Source organism: Schistocerca americana, chromosome 8 (genome assembly GCF_021461395.2).
Source record: "Schistocerca americana isolate TAMUIC-IGC-003095 chromosome 8, iqSchAmer2.1, whole genome shotgun sequence".
Lineage (NCBI taxonomy): Eukaryota > Metazoa > Arthropoda > Insecta > Orthoptera > Acrididae > Schistocerca > Schistocerca americana.
Window position 1 is genome coordinate 254199042 of NC_060126.1, and position 17612 is coordinate 254216653.

General features: G+C 42.6%; 1 protein-coding gene across 1 annotated transcript in view; it reads right to left on the minus strand.

Annotated features, from left to right (window-relative positions):
- The window catches only part of LOC124545208 (retinol-binding protein pinta-like), a 320125-nt gene that overhangs the window by 127700 nt on the left and 174813 nt on the right, over positions 1 to 17612 (minus strand). Inside the window, exon 4 of the mRNA XM_047124074.1 lies at positions 12380 to 12632. Coding sequence (XP_046980030.1) covers positions 12380 to 12632 — 253 coding nt within the window. The remainder of the gene's footprint in view (positions 1 to 12379; positions 12633 to 17612) is intronic.

The following is a 17612-nucleotide window of genomic DNA, read 5'->3' on the forward strand; positions in this document are numbered from 1 at the left end:
GTTTCCCCTTCCTGGGACAATGAATTCACGGTGTTCTTATTTCAATTTCCAGGAGTGTATTTGAGACCGAAACATCTTGTCGTTGGGCAATGTAATTGAAATAAGCGTCGCTACTAGCTTTAGCCATGGCACTAAGACATGTTTCGTCGTCTAGCAGTCTGACGTAAACGCAGTTTCCAAGGAAATCGTACTGTATTCCGAAAACTTCTTCGTCTTTTGGAGCAATGTTATGGAATCGAAAATCAACAACTTGGAACATTTTAGGCCTCTCAGACCCGTAGGGGAACGCGATTTTCATCATACGTTTCCTTAACTCGGCTTCCGTTACGCAAACAGTAAGGTAGTACTCACAAAGTTGCACCAGGCTGCAGGCAAACGGCAGTCGCGCGCGGTCCGAGAAGAGCTGTCACACAACCGAACTCTTCAGATGCGGCGACGGAACTGTCGAGCGTGTCGGCTGAGCTACCCAAACGCGACTCACAAGTCACGCCCCGACAGCTTTACTTCCTTCAGTATCTCGTCCTCTACCTTTCAAGCTTCACATAAATTCTCCTTCATACATTGCGGGACTAGTACTCCTGGAAGAAAGGATATGACGGACACATGGGTTCGTCACAGCCTGTTTACTAATTATTACTACGAAGTTTGCCCAGAAAGTAATGCACGGCATTTTTTTTGTCAGCCGAAAACAATGCTACGAATGCGAAACGTTACGTATGTATTTTTTGAAGTCTCCTGACTTTCCGTCACTTCCGACCTGTAGCGTAGCTGCAGGACATTTTCAAAATGGTATCTGTAGGTGATGTACGTTACAAGCAACGTGCCGTCACTGAATTTCTCACTGCAGAGAAAGAAACTGTGGGGGATATTCACAAACCATTGTGCAAAGACTATGGAGCATCTGCTGACGACAGAAGTACAGTTAGTCGCTGGACACGGAGGGTGAGGTCATCAGAAGGCGGTTTGGCGGAGCTTCACGATCTGCAGAGGTGCGTGAGGCCTTCCACGGTTGTCACACCTGACATGTCGCAGCCAGTTGATGTTGTCATTCGCGAGGACAGACCCATTACGTCTCGGCTGCATATCAATCGGTAAAGGAAGTGTGGGTGCAGTTATCCGGACTCTTGGATATTAAAAAATGTGTGCAAAATGGGTCCCGCGTTGTCTAACGGTGGATCACAAATCGCACAGAAAAAAAAAAATTGTCTTGATTTGTAGCACCGTTTTGAAACTGAGGGGGAGGCCTTCTTGTCCCGGATTGCGACAGGTTATGAAACCCGGGTTCACCATTTTGAGCTCGAAACAAAACGTGGAAGACATGTTGAGGACGATGAGGATGTGATTCACACAGTGAAGCACTGGCTCCGCCACCAGGACTAGGATTGGTAACGACAGGGCATACATGCCCTTGTTTCACGCTGGGGGAAGGCCGTAGAACGGGCTGGAGATTACGTGGAAAAATAGCGTGTGTAGATAAAACACCATTCTCTCGTGTGTGTAATTCTCATTGTGTTCAATAAAGAATTGTTGAAGAAAAAAATGCGGTGCGTTACTTTCTGGGCAACCCTCGTAAATGGCGATTTTCATTAAAATTAAGACTTTGCTGGAACTTGAACGCCTTCACACACAGTGAGACTTCTGCAGAGTAAATATGAGCGTTGGGTGACGCAAATATCAGCTGGACGGTAGCAGATACCAGTGTCTGAAAATTTAACATCGCGGAATTATCCTTCCACAATTGCTGCAGAAGACAGCCGTAAAGAGCGGTGCCACTTTGATCTGTCGATTGTTTGCTTTTGCGAGCTGAAGTTTTATATAGCTCGTAAGGCGACCAGTCACTGTCATTTTTTCAACTGCCGCGCGCAAGTCAGCAGGTGTTCCCGCGTTTACATGCATAGACGGTCTCCGAGCGACACGGACCGACAGCAGTACAACTGATAGGGAATCGCCACCAGCTCGGCCTCACGTTTTAAGAAGAAAAAAACCCACTTGCAAGATATCAGCCCCAACAATCGCTCCTGTGCGAAAATTTGGACCATAATTCTGACAGTACACAGTTATGGCCTTCTCAGTCTACCTACAGCTTTTAAACTTTTGCGCGGATTGGTTGTTAGGACCGGTTACTTTTCGCACGCTCCGCCCCACTGCAGCCGTCTAATGGCCAAACGCGAGATACTACACAGTGGACTGAGTAATCGGTAATGTACTTGAAAATGGACTTGTAAGCCGAAACCTAGGTTGCGGTGTAACATTAATAATAAAATTGTGAAACAACGCAAAAAACAGTGTTTGTTTAGTTAAGGGGACACGGAATCACCTATCCCCGCAATGTTAATATATGCCTACTATAGGGAACATTTTCTCACAAACTACTGGAGACAGAGAGGTAAAAATTTTACTGTATGTGCATTCATATGTTACAACAATACTGAAACAACAGTTTATCGTCAAAGTATTTTCTTACAGAGATATTGTACATTTATTTTTAAGTAAATTTTTCCATCGCTTTTTACTAGACTATCACCCCTAAGTCTTTTGTAAATCAAGTAATTAAAAAATCGTTGTTTCAGTATGTAATAGGGACCTATGTCACTACGTCATAAAAATTTCAGACTTCTAGGTTGACCAGTACCTGAGATAATGTTCCTAGATGAAGTAAAAAGTAAACTTACGGGAAACGGAGAAAGAAGATTAAAACATTCCTGATCCGTAGCTAATACCCCCTTCACAGTCTTCATAATCATCTTCAAGTCTTCTTTTGGCACCCCTCTGCACCTGTCTTGCTTTTTTCACTAATGTCTTGATTATATTATCAGCATGCCTTAGTCTGTGCTGATCTAAAAAGAACATAGCACGTACCGTACGGGAACCAACACACATACCCAACTTTTGAAGGACCTGGCATTTAGTTATATTTCCAAGATTGAAGGTTGCCACAGCATCATACACACCAAAATGTAGTGTATTAATTCCGACAAACACTGTTTTTGGGAGACGATGCCATATCACACTATTCAAGCACTCGTTGGGGTTCTGCGTTTTTCCGTGAAGACATTTCATCAGAAGACTTCTGTCAGCCAGATCTCTGAAAATGGGCTTTATTTCTGCCATGATGGCTGATGGTAGACTGTGGTGGTGAATGTATTTCTCTCCTGTTGTTAGTCCCCTATTGTATTTACACCAGCTGTTTTCACCTTTGGGGCACAAACCATGTTGTGGATGCTCATCCGTGGATGCGGTGTGGAAATATAAAGCCCATATAGCTCTCCTCATTTCTTCAAGATTGCCTGTATTTTGCCTGATTGCAAGGCCATAGCAGTTCTGAATGTGGTCTATTATGGAATCAGTCAATCTTCCTCTGCCATCCAAGGTTTTCCCATCATCTAGTTTTTTCCCTTTCATAACTGATTTTAACCTTCTCAGCCTGGCACCCATTCTCTTCTGCACATGTCCTATACATTCAAGTTTGCTTATATTTACACTGTTCCCATATGGTTTGCTTTCCAAAACTTCTTTGAATGCTTTAGAGTCACCATCTCCCAGATATTTGACATAGCGAACATTATACCACTGTGAAGAGCGATGAAAAATTTTCTTCACCCCAGCAACCTCCATGCCACCACTACTACCATAATAATTAGCAATACAGTCATCACTGTGTTCATTTTTCAGCCTGCCTGTGCACCTACAGTATTTAGACATTATTGCAACATCAATAACCTTGCCAGTATCAACACTAGTTGCTGTTACAACACCATTGTTGGAGGTGTGGCCCCTTTTCTGCCACGTGCCATCAAACGCCACTGTGAGGTCACGACTGCCGTCATTTTCTTGCACTGCTTCTTCCACAGCAACCTGCATTGACTTCTGTGCTACATCTTCAACTGCAGATCCTAGTACATAATTGTAAGCTTCAAACTTTGAAGGTGCACTTGGAAGATTTAGAACACCACATAGCATATCACCAGCTGCTTTGCCCTTACCAATTGCTCGCAATCCATAAACTAACCTAATATTTACACTATAAAGTTCAGTTTTCTTGTATCCATTATTTACAGTTACTGAAACCTAACTTGGAAACTTACAGCTGTATTTACAAACACTGCATATTAAATTAAACTGGGCAGCCAGGCCAACATGGGATTCTACTTTCAGAGAAACGTTTCCATGACATTTTTTGCAGCACAAACTGTTTTCAAGAGCTTCACACAATATATTCGTATCAATGAGTTCAAAAACTTCATTCCCTCTATCAAGTAAATTATATTTCTCTTCCAAATCTCTTAGTTTTTTATGAGAAGCACTGTTTTCATTTGGTGTAAGTTCGTTCGGCAAATCAGTAATAAGTGGATTCACATTTTCCAACAGTGATGATGATGAACTGCTTTGCTTTGCTAATGAATCATTATTTCTTTTCTTTTGCCAGTTCACACGCTTTTTAAATACTTTTGCTTTAGCTCTAGGCATTTTCACTGCGAAAAATGATGCACTAAATACGAAATAACTCAACAACAACTACTTTCTTATATCACACTGTTTACAAAACAGTCCCGCCACAAAGTCAAAGAGTAACTTGAGGGAACCAGAGAGAAACATTTTCGGGCAACTAGTGTATAAATAGTCGCTGGAAACCGGGATATTTGAATTCATGTCACTTTAAAGGTACTGCCAAAAAGTTCATGGTCAGCCACGAGAGACGTGTATAACTAAAGCGCAATACCCGATCTCACAAATATATAAAAATAAAATAGTTATAATTGTAGTAGAGCTATGTATGATACGTCATTTTAAAGAGGAAACATGGCAGAATATAATACGCCAATAAAAAAAAAATTCGATTTTTTAACCCAAAATCCGATTCCGTATCCCCTTAATTTACAATGTTTCACCAAGAACCCACAGTTGATTCAATTAAAATGAAGCAATTAGTATCGTTTGGCTTAGCGGCGAAGACCACTTTCATTTGGATGGGTTCGTCAATAACCAAAATTGGCCCATTTGGGGGACTGCGAATCCGCATTTTGCGATCAAGACGGGTATCTGTGAGGTGCGCAGTGTCCGGTCACGGAATAATATTCCTTGATGACGTGGTGATTACCGAACGGTAGGTGAAGCTTTTGGAAGATGATTTCATCCCCATTGCCCCAAGTGACCTTGATTTCTACAAGATATGGTTCATGCAAGACGGAGCTCGACCTCATCGAAGTTGGAGAGTGTTTGATGCCCTGGAGCAGCACTCTGGGGGGACCGCTTTCTGGCTCTGGGGTACCCAGAGGCCACTGGCATGGGCCTCGATTGTCGCCATATTCTCCGGATCTGAACGCATGTGACTCCTTTTTGTGGGGCTATATTAAAGATAAGGTGTACAGCAATAACCCCAAAACCATTGTTGAGCTGAAAACAACCATTCAGGAGGTCATCGAAAACATCGATGTTCCGACATTTCAGCGGATCATGCAGAATTTCGCTATTCGTTAGCGCCACATCATTGCCAATGATGGCAGCCATTTCTAACATGCCATAACCTAAATCCGAATATCTGTAGCCACGTTTAAATGTTTACTGAAGAGTGTACATGTGGTAGTTTCTAACTAGTTACGTTTTTTTCTTATGTTCAACAATTGTTACCCTGCGCGTCACAAGAAAAAGAACTTTGTGAAATGTGCTTATTCTACCAGTCCAGGATTAGGCCTTATGGTCCCCTCCCAGCCTCGCCTTATCATCTGTTCCTCGGCCTTCTCACACTTCTTCTTGTATCACACTGCTTGTCAAGGGACTCTCTTAGATGACATACGCAATAAATGCTCTTTCCAATCCCGCTTTCGTTGGATTACATTTTCAATTAACGGCTGTACTCTCATTTCTTTCGGTGTTTCCTCTTTCCTTATTTTGTCTTGTCTTGTGCAGCCTTTGACAGTACTAAGGAACTTCATTTTCTGACGTTTCAAGTCTTTTGTTCTTAATGGTAGAACTTTCTACTCAGTATAGTACTGTTGGTGGTGCCAAGACTTTATGAAATTTGATTTAGATTTATCTTCCCACTTTTCCCTTCAGTTGTTCTTATTGTGCCATACATATGCTGGTTGTTGTTGTTGTGGCCTTCAGTCCTGAGACTGGTTTGATGCAGCTCTCCATGCTACTCTATCCTGTGCAAGCTTCTTCATCTCCCAGTACCTACTGCAACCTACATCCTTCTGAATCTGCTTAGTGTATTCATCTCTTGGTCTCTCTCTACGATTCTTACCCTCCACGCTGCCCTCGAATGCTAAATTTGTGATCCCTTGATGCCTCAGAACATGTCCTACCAACCGGTCTCTTCTTCTTGTCAAGTTGTGCCACAAACTCCTCTTCTGCTCAGTTCTATTCAATACCTCCCCATTAATTATGTGACCTACCCATCTAATCTTCAGCATTCTTCTGTAGCACCACATTTCGAAAGCTTCTATTCTCTTCTTGTCCAAACTATTTGTCGTCCATGTTTCACTTCCATACATGGCTACACTCCATACAAATACTTTCAGAAACGACTTGCTGACACTTAAATCTATACACGATGTTAACAAATTTCTCTTCTTCAGAAACGCTTTCCTTGCCATTGCCAGTCTACATTTTATATCCTCTCTACTTCGACCATCATCAGTTATTTTGCTCCCTAAATAGCAAAACTCCTTTACTACTTTAAGTGTGCCATTTCCTAATCTAATTCCCTCAGCATCACCCGACTTAATTCGACTACATTCCATTATGCTCGTATAGCTTCTGTTGATGTTCATCTTATATCCTCCTTTCAAGACACTGTCCATTTCGTTCAACTGCTCTTCCAAGTGCTTTGGTGTCTCCGACAGTATTACAATGTCATCGGCGAACCTCAAAGTTTTTATTTCTTCTCTATGGATTTTAATACCTACTCGGAATTTTTCTTTTGTTTCCTTTACTGTTTGCTCAATATACAGATTGAATAACATCGGGGAGAGGTTACAACCTGCCTCACTCCCTTCCCAACCACTGCTTCCCTTTCATGCCCCTCGACTCTTATATAACTGCCATCTCGTTTCTGTATAAATTGTAAATAGCCTTTCGCTCCCTGTATTTTACCCCTGCCACCTTTAGAATTTGAAAGAGAGTATTCCAGTCAACATTGTCAAAAGCTTTCTCTTAATCTACAAATGATAGAAACGTAGGTTAATTTTCTTATTTATATCTTCGCCAAAAGTTGTATCAATCCGAGATACTGGAAATGGGACAGCACTTGTATTATTGCGTTACCGATGATTATCTTGGTCCTTACGGGGTATTTTCCAAAAAAGACGATTGTTTTCGGCTTGGTATTTGATGTCTTTAGATTATGGTGTAGGCGTATATTGTTTAATCTATGTACCGCTACTTGTAGTTTGTCGTCGTTTTTGCCGTAGTTGTTATAATTTAGGCTTATATTGTTTAACCTATGAACCACTATTTCTAGTTTGTCTTCACGGTCCTCTGTATTTACCTGGTTGTCGGAAAAGGGCACTGTATTTAGAGATTTATTTCTCATACCTTTACGTATTCTGTCCGTCAACCATTCCCTATGACTGGGACGTCGATGTAGATGTTGACCAGTGTAGATGAAATTCTCGGACCTTGCCTTTGACTTACTGCCTGGTATATCTGTATTACTGGTGTCAGTTGTTTAGCAGCATCTAGTCTTATTTTTCTGTTTTTATGTAAACCTTAGCATACTTTTGTCAGATGCCTGGGAAAACCTCTTTTCACCTTTACTGACCAGAACTATTTTCTGTGGATACGGACAAATTAATTCTTAAAATAACTGAAAAGCCACGATCGCTTCAATCGTTTATTACATGACCGGTTTCAACACTCTGAAGGTGCCATCATCAGATCTGAAACGTGGATTAACATTTATAAAACCACGTAGACATCATGGCATATGAGGCAGACCATCTGATAAAATCATAGTCACAACCAATAAAAAATAATAAAAACTGCTCTCATGGTCGTTCTTTCCATAAAATATAAAACTGAAGTCACCATATGAAACTGCCACTGCTTGCCTAACACGGTCGGCATGGGCCTCGATTGCCACCATATTCTCCGGAGTGATGATGCCGACCGTGTTAGGCAAGCAGTGATAGTTTCATCTAGTGAGTTCAGTTTTATATTTTATCGAAAGAACGACCACGAGATAGTTTTTTATTATTTTTTTATTGGTTGTGACAATGATTTTATCAGATGGTCTGCCTCATATGTCATGATGTCCACATGGTTTTATAAATGTTAATCCACTTTTCAGATCTGATGATGGCACCTTCAGAGTGCTGAAACCTGTCATCTAATAAACGACTGAAGCGATCGTGTCATTTTTTATTTTAAAAATAGAGTGATCGCCCCACGACACACCATGTGTCCACTGCAAAATGAATTTTTATTTTGCGTCAAACGCCAAGTGTGCTTCTTTGCAGTGTTATCTACTACTAGGAACTTCAACAATGAAGAATATTCAAAGTACAATTTGTCTTAAGAAATTACTGGTGAGTATAAATACGTACATAAGAGCCTGTGATAATAACGGGCGCTGCCGTGCATAGCGCCGTATCGTACCCAACACGCAGGCCACTGCCAAGTGGAGCGTCTCGGTCCCACACAGACGTCCGTACCGTTACTGTGCACTCAGCGGTAAAGGGTTTATCTAGAAGCGAAGGTTAATTGCGGCTGCAACTAGAAGAGTTACAGCCAAACTCAAGATAGCAAGCTGTAGATCATGTGGAAATTTTAGCAAGACCAGACGGCAGTAGGGGGAGGAGGGGAGGGTCAGACCAGCCCCGGATCTACGGTATTTCCGAACCGGGGCAAAAACTTTATAGTGCCCCCCCCCCCCCCCCCCCCACACATCCCACTAGAATGTTTGAAATACGACGTAAAATATTTAAAAAACGGATTTTTCAAAAATTGTTATTTTTTATCGCACTTCTTTCTAAAGAGCTTGCTATATAAAATACATATGTTCGAAGAAATGTAAGACTTATTATTTGGCCTTAAGTGGGTCAAAGTGCAATGCCACGCCTCTTTACACAGCATCCTTCTATCGAACGTCACTGTATTTCGCTCTGTGGAAACTTCCTGTTGGCCGGTTTGTCATCCTGCCCCTCTTTAAAAAGACTCACAATTAATACTGGGTGGGATTATATGTGACCGAGAGAATAAGAACTCTTCAGAAAATTTGCACTCTTTATTGCCCATTAGCTAATAACTTTCTCTTTTGTCTAACATAAAATTAAATATAGGAAACGTAAAAGCAGTAAAGGCAAGAGACGAGCAAGACAATACACATTTCTTCAGTCCTTAGGTTCCAGCATATTTTTTTCTCTAATTTTGCTGCAGCTTTACACGTCATTCTTCTCTTTCTGCGAAAGAATCTATTAACTAATCAAAGTTCGTCAAATGTTTTGCTACATAAAGAATCAAAATGTCGTTGTCTAATACTAAAAAAAGCTGTTAATACGAATAGTGCCCAAGAGTGGGTGGTTTCTCGACTTGATTACGTCTGTTTTGCCACCGTCTACTAGATAAAACGAAATAAGCCTGTCTAATATTGCAGCAATTGTAAAACACGCCCAAGAAGCGAGACTTTTTGCACAAATGGTCATTTTTATCTATTTCATTTACATAAATAATATGACAGATATGATAAACGAGGTACCAATATCAAACGCCGATTAGGGCTATTACAAACAAAAAGTATTGTGTTAGGAAATAGTTTCACATTTCATTTGTATGCTCCAGTTTCTCAAGCATGAGATCGAAAAGTAGTGGTAGTACGGAATTTTTATATAAATGTAGAATCGTCATGTTTTCCCATATGATTTGTGTGGTGTCCCCGTTTCTTTTCCTTACTCGTTCTAAAAAAACGGTCTTGTCATCACTAATTCTGTAACTGTTCCTGCCACTGACAAAACTTATTCTCCGGTTAACTTGACTAGCCCTGCCAGAATCACCGGTTCAGTTATCCCGCGTTTATTCTCCGGTTAGGCGTTATTATGTGTTCGAACAATGCGTTTTCCACCTTATTCCGAGAATAGATCTTAAGCGGCTGCCAACCGGGCACTGTAATCGTGTACATAAAGTCCGGGAACACTTTCAATTATTTATTGCACAAGAACTAAACATTGTACCGATGTCATACATATAGCATTTTGCAGAGATACTCTGAAAGCTTTTTTTTTTTACAAACATTCGATATCCGAAACATGAATGACCTGGCAGACGTCAATACGGTAACCGAGTTCTTGCCACACCCGTCCCATCGTCGACTGTGGCAGTCGCTTCCCTTATTCTCTCCTGCAGCTCTGCTACATCACGTGGCAGAGGCCGTATTACACCAGATCTTTAATGTGTCAGCTTGTCGTAGCCGCCGAGCGGTTCTAGTCGCTACAGTCTGGAACCGCGCGACCGCTGCGGTCGCAGGTTCGAATCCTGCCTCGGGCATGGATGTGTGTGATGTCCTTAGGTTAGTTAGGTTTAAGTAGTTTTAAGTTCTAGGGGACTGATGACCACAGCAGTTCAGTCCCATAGTGCTCAGAGCCATTTGAACCACTTAATCTGTCCCCACAGAAAAAAGTCACACGGTTTGAGACCTGGTGATCGGAGAGGCCATTTCATGAAACAGCTGTCCCCTTTTGTAGCACGGCCGATCCATCGACGCGGTAGCTCCGTGTTCATGTATCCAAGAACTTCACGATGAAAATGGGATGGAGCACCATCCTGCTGAAAGATGAACGGAGAGTCCGATTCAATTTGAGGCATCAGCCATTGCTGCAACATGTTCAAGTAGGAATATCCAGTGACAGTGCTCTCGCCAAAGAAGAATGGCCTGTACAGTTTTGGACAAGACACAAGAAACATTTACCTTTGTGGAATCACGCTCAAATTCAATGCATTCGTGTGGATGCTTTGTACCCCAGATTCGAGAGTTATGTCTGTCCACTTCCCCATTAGTGTGAAAAGTGGCTTCGTCGTTAAAAATTAAGCGATCAACAATACTATCCCCACCCTCATTCAATTGTTGCAACTGTGAACAGAACTCAAAACGCTTGTCTTTGTCGTCGTCATTGAGCTTCTGCACTAACTCCAATTTAAATGGTTTCATAGACAGCTTCTGTCGCAGTAGCCATTTCGAGTTCACGGGATGCACGACGCACTGATTTCTTTGGACTCCTTATGAATGTCTCTCGTACGCGCTCCACATTCACTTCACTCACACTTGGACGGCCGCTTCTCTTTGACGGGCACAAGCAACCCGTCGTAAAGAATTTGTTGTGCCAGTGGTAAATGGCCTTTCTTGTTGGAGGCTTCTTACTGTACTTGGTTCTAAACATCGGCTGAACAGCTGTAGCACACTTGTTTTTGTCGAACACCAATACACAGAAACCTCGCTCCGCACCTTAACTCGCCATGTTTGCGACTAGCGCCATCGGCAAATTACCAAACTACGCTGTGGCGGTATACATGGGAAAAAAAAAAAACTTTCAGAGTTTCTCTTCAAAATGACATATGTATGATATCTGTACAATGTTTGGTTCTTGTGCAATAAATAATTGAAAGTGTTCCCTGACTTTATGTACACCCAGTGCAACCGACCCTTTTTTTTCCTTCAAGAATATGTATTTGGCGCCCCCTGAAATTGCTGCCCGAGGCAGAGATCCGCTCCCCCCACCCCACTTAGATAAGGGCCTGGGTTAGTCAGGTACTGCAGACAGACGTCACGTCACGTACCTGCGAACCTTGCAGAACTAGCACTCCTGAAAGAAAGGATATTACGGAGACATGGCTTAGCCACAGCCTGGGGGATGTTTCCAGAATGAGATTTTCACTCTGCAGCGGAGTGTGCGCTGATATGAAACTTCCTGGCAGATTAAAACTGTGTGCCGGACCGAGACTCGAACTCGGGACCTTTGCCTTTCGCGGGCAAGTGCTTCTGTAAAGTTTGGAAGGTAGGAGACGAGGTACTGGCAGAAGTAAAGCTGTGAGGACGGGGCCTGAGTCGTGCTTGGGTAGCTCAGTTAGCAGAGCACTTGCCCGTGAAAGGCAAAGGTCCCGAGTTCGAGTCTCGGTCCGGCACACAGTTTTAATCTGCCAGGAAGTTTCATATCAGCGGACACTCCGCTGCAGAGTGAAAATCTCATTCTTTTCTGCTTAGAATGTGTTCAAAAATTTTGAAAACCCAACAGGGACTCGTAAAATCATATGAATAATCTATAGACCAACTATGCGCTTTGTGAAATAAGTTCCCCCCCCCCTTCAAGAATATGTATTTGGCGCCCGCCCCCACTTAGATAAGGGCCTGGGTTAGTCAGGTAGTGCAGACAGACGTCACGTCACGCACCTGTATGTAGATCATGAACTTCCGCACCACTGCCAGGCTGACGCGCGCCAGGTGGCCCAGGTGGACGCCGGCCATGTCGAAGACGACGACATAACCGGGCACGAGGCCGTCCTCGGACAGCTGCATGTCGTTGTACATGCAGAACGCCTTGACGGCGGTGCCGAAGTGCAGCCGCGAAGCGTCCGGGTTGACCAGCCGGTACAGCATGACGCGGTAGCCCTCCGGCGTCGGCTGTGGCAGCTGCATCAGGTGCCTGCAACACCGACTCCAGTACTGCATCACGCTGAAATGCAGCCTCCACGGCGCCGAGACTAACCCACCTAGTACCACTGCGGTCCATATGACCCCATAAGCACATCGGAAAGTTTTTAAGAGCTATGTTATTCAATCTGTATATTGAGCAAACAGTAAAGGAAACAAAAGAAAAGTGTGGAGTAGGTATTAAAATCCATGGAGAAGAAATAAAAACTTTGAGGTTCGCCGATGACATTGTAATTCTGTCAGAGACAGCAAAGGACTTGGAAGAGCAGTTGAACGGAATGGACAGTGTCTTGAAAGGAGGGTATAAGATGAACATCGACAAAAGCAAAATGAGGATAATGGAATGTAGTCGAATGAAGTCGGGTGATGCTGAGGGAATTAGATTAGTAAATGAGACACTTAAAGTAGTAAAGGAGTTTTGCTATTTGGGGAGCAAAATAACTGATGATGGTCGAAGTGGAGAGGATATAAAATGTAGACTGGCAATGGCAAGGAAAGCGTTTCTGAAGAAGAAAAATTTGTTAACATCGGGTATAGATTTAAATGTCAGGAAGTCGTTTCTGAAAGTATTTGTACGGAGTGTAGCCATGTAACGAAGTGAAACGTGGACGATAAATAGTTTACACAAGAAGAGAATAGAAGCTTTCAAAATGTGGTGCTACAGAAGAATGCTGAAGATTAGACGGGTAGATCGCATAACTAATGAGGAGGTACTGAATAGAACTGGAGAGAAGAGGAGTTTGTGGCGCAACTTGACAAGAAGAAGGGATCGGTTGGTAGGACATGTTTTGAGGCATCAAGGGATCACCAATTTGGCATTGGAGGGCAGCATGGAGGGTAAAAATCGTAGAGGGAGACCAAGAGATGAAAACACTAAGCAGATTCAGAAGGATGTAGGTTCCAGTAGGTACTGGGAGATGAAGAAGCTTGCACAGGATAGAGTAGCATGGAGAGCTGCATCAAACCAGTCTCAAGACTGAAGACCACAACAACAATTCGCAATATACGCTAAAGCGCCAAGAAAACTGGTATACGCATGCGTATACAAATACAGGGATATGTAAACAGGCAGAATACGGCGCTACGGTTGGCAACGCCTATGTAAGACAACAAGAGTCTGGCGCAATTGTTATACCAGTTGCTTCTGCTACAATAGCAGGTTATCAAGATTTAAGTGAGTTTGAACGTCGTGTTATGGTCGGCGCACGAGCAATGGGACACAGCATCACCGAGGTAGCGCAGAAGTGGGGATTTTCCCGTACGACCACTTCACGAGTGTACCGTGAATATCAGGAATCCGGTAAAACATCAAATCTCCGACATCGCTGCGACCGGAAAAACATCCTGCGAGAAAGCGACCAACGACGGCTGAAGAGAATCGTTCAACGTGACAGACGTGCACCCTTTCCGCGAATTATTGCAGATTTCAGTGCTGGGTCATCAGCAAGTGTCAGCGTGCCAACCATTGAACGAAACATGGTTGATATGGGATTTCGGAGCCGGAGGCCCACTCGTGTACCGTTGATGGCTGCACGACATAAAGCCTTACGCCTCGCCTGGGCCCATCAACATCGACATTGGACTGTTGATGATTGGAAACATGTTGCCTAGTCGGGCGAGTGTCGTTTCAGATTGTATCGAGAGGATGGACGAGTACGGATTTGGAGACAACCTCATGAATACATGGACCCCTGCATGTCTGCAGCGGACTGTTCAAGCAGGTGGAGGCTGTGTAATGGTGTAGGGCGTGTACAGTTGGAGTGATATGGGACCCCTGATACATCCAGATACCACTCTGACAGGTGACATGCACGTAAGCATCCTCCTCGATCACCTGCATCTATTCGTGTCCATTGTGCATTCTGACGGACTTGGGCAGTTCCTGCAGGACAATGCGACAACCCACATGTCTAGAATTGTTACAGAGTGGCTCCAGGTACACTCTTCCGAGTTTAAACACTTACGTCGGCCACCAAACTCCCCAGACACGAACATTATTGAGCATATCTGGGATGCCTCTCAACGTGCTATTCAGAAGAGATCTCCACCCCCCTCGTACTATTACGGACTTATGGACAGCCCTGCAGGATTCATGGTGTCAGTTCCCTCCAGCACTACTTCAGACTTTAGTCGAGTCCACGGCACGTCGTTTTACGGCACTTCTGCTTGCTCGCGAGAGCCCTACACGACATTAGGCACGTGTACCAGTTTCTTTGGCTCTTCTATGTATATCACTTCCTCCTTGTCAGCTGTATCCAATAATGTTTCGTTCAATTTTATATACACAGCGCATTAAAACTTATTCATGGTTTTTCCGCTGAGCTCCACTGGCATCGTTATGACGACAAACTAAACTCCTTTTCGTTTCTTGAATGTAACATCTACGAAAATAAAATATTGACAGCTAGTGTGAACTTCTGGAATGTATTTTTTATGTTGGTTCACTAAAATACTGCCAATACATTCTGCGTAAATTATTTGGTGTCTTTATGATCGCAATGGTATGCAATGAAAGAAAAAAAATCGGGGTTGTACGAGTGTTAAATACCCACCTTACATGAGCGACTTTCTCGTCGAAACCGATAAATCGTGGTGCGTGGTGCGTCGCCAGCGGGGCAATAACATCAATGTTCAGTTGACTTAAGGGCCCTACGCAGAGGAATGACGGATTGCTGGCTATATCGCCAGCGATATCACTGCAGTTCCAATCGGTCATTCGCTTCGATCACGCCACACATAAGCGATTTACCAAGCAACTACAAGAACTATAACTAACGTCACTATGTAGTGGAAATGAACTGCTATTTTTAACAGAAGTCGCAGTTGGGAGTCCGGAAATTCCAACAACACATGAAAGAAAAAATTGGAACTGTAGCTTACTTGTGTTGTCAAATGAAGCAATAAGTTTACTGTTGTCAGGCAGTGTTATTTAACTCCAAAGCACATTTCGCAAGTATAAAGCTGCATCATCAGATAGATTTGCAGGGATTGGACAAAAATATGGAAACACCGTGAGAAACGCATGCTTTATCATAAATGCAGACGCTGGCCAAGCCTGCAGCTTGCGCTGTTGTATTTGATAGTGTCCTCCATTAGAGTTGTAAAACTACCGTAAGCTACTGTAGATTATCACAGTAAACGCAAAACTACGGTAGTTTCTCTATTAGCCTTGGTCAGTTAAGACCCGCGTTACCGGTACGTTAGGTGTGTTGCATACCAATCAGGCGTTACCTCATTTCGATCGCTTTGTTTGCCTAATACGATCAGTGTCTTACTAGATTCACGTAGAAACCGGAAATGATGAACCGTCTAGAAACTCAATGAGGATATATAAAGACTCGCGTAACCTACGGAACATTTCTGTTGTACATTGTTACCCTTCTGTCTGTCTCCTAAAAATAAACGGTATTTAGACCAAAATTGAAATTGTTAATGTTTAATTCAGGTCTTTATTCGAAAATCGTTGATTTCTAAGATGATACACAGAGATGTTGTAGTATAAATAAAAAACAATAGAGATTTATCAATAGCGCTAGAAAATGCAATACGCTAAAAAAAGGAAAATTAAGAAAAAAACGCGAAACAAAAACATATCAAACATCGCGTTAGTACTTCGCCGAGATTATATAAAACATGTATCTGTTAGTTGTGAACAACTTCAAGCTTATCAGTAATAACAGGAAACTCTTGTCTTGCATCATGATGTAGAACATTCTATTGAGTTCAAAATAACAACAATAAATATATAGATTTTTTTATGTTTGTGCATGTAAACTGTACTTGCATCAAAAGTAATTGATTTGGTCACATAAAAGCGCACAAGTTACGCGATCAACTAAATGTCATTGCCTTTAAAATGCAATTTACATTTTGTAAGGATATAAAACAGACAATGGACTAAGAAAGAACGATGCACGGTTCTAATTATGTGAAAAACAAATAAACAAAAAACAAACAAAGAGAAGTCCTCGGCTACCAGTTTCTCCCCCACGCATTTATTTATGTTTCTCTCCCTAACAACGCTTCAAATTCAACGACTAATCCTACGTTTTACAACGTCATTTATATACTGTATCAAAACTAACGAACCGTAGTTTTACTACAGCGCAACTCCATCCTCAATACGTTACATATGTCAGCCGTGGTCAGAATAGTGTTTTGTGTAGTTTTTAGTGCAATATACCGCAGCTAAGTGAATTAGAGCGTGCTCATTTTGTTTGTGCTCGTATGGTGGGACATTCGAAAATTTACACCACCATACAATGAAAGTGGAAAAACTTTCGCTGAATCACAACGCGGACGAAAGTGTGTGTTTAGTGATTGCGACGGATGCGCACTGAAGAAAACTGAGACAAAAAATGAGAGCGGCAGCAGCAAAAGTCACTGCAAAACTGAATGTTGCACTCGCGAACACTGTTAGTACCAAAACAACGGGAGCTGGAATTCCAAAACTACATATCATGATGTAAATGCCCGTAATGGGAAAACGTGGTGTCGAAGCCATATAATCTGGACTATGGAGCAATGGAACAATGACACCTGGTCGGATCGGTCTTGTTTCACACTGTTTCCAACTTTTAGCTGAGTTTATGTCCCAAGAGCGGAAAATGGCGAGGGTCCAGTATCGATTCGGACAGCCACATCGTGGTACTGCATAAGAGCCGTAACTACTCTGCAATGACACATTACTGCCAAGAACTAATTGACCATTTTGGATGATCAAACCCATCCCAAGGTACAATATCTGTTTCCCAATGGTAATGCTGTGTTACAAGAGCTGTTTACACAGCTTTCATCGCGCAGGACTGATTTTATGAGCACGATGATGAAACATTCCGTCTACCGTGACCACTAGAGTCAGCAGATCTCGATATTATTGAGCCTTTGAGAGAAAGGATAGATATCCGCCTCCATCGTCGCTACCTGAACTTCCCATTATTTTGCAGGAAGAATGACATAAGGTCCCCTTGAA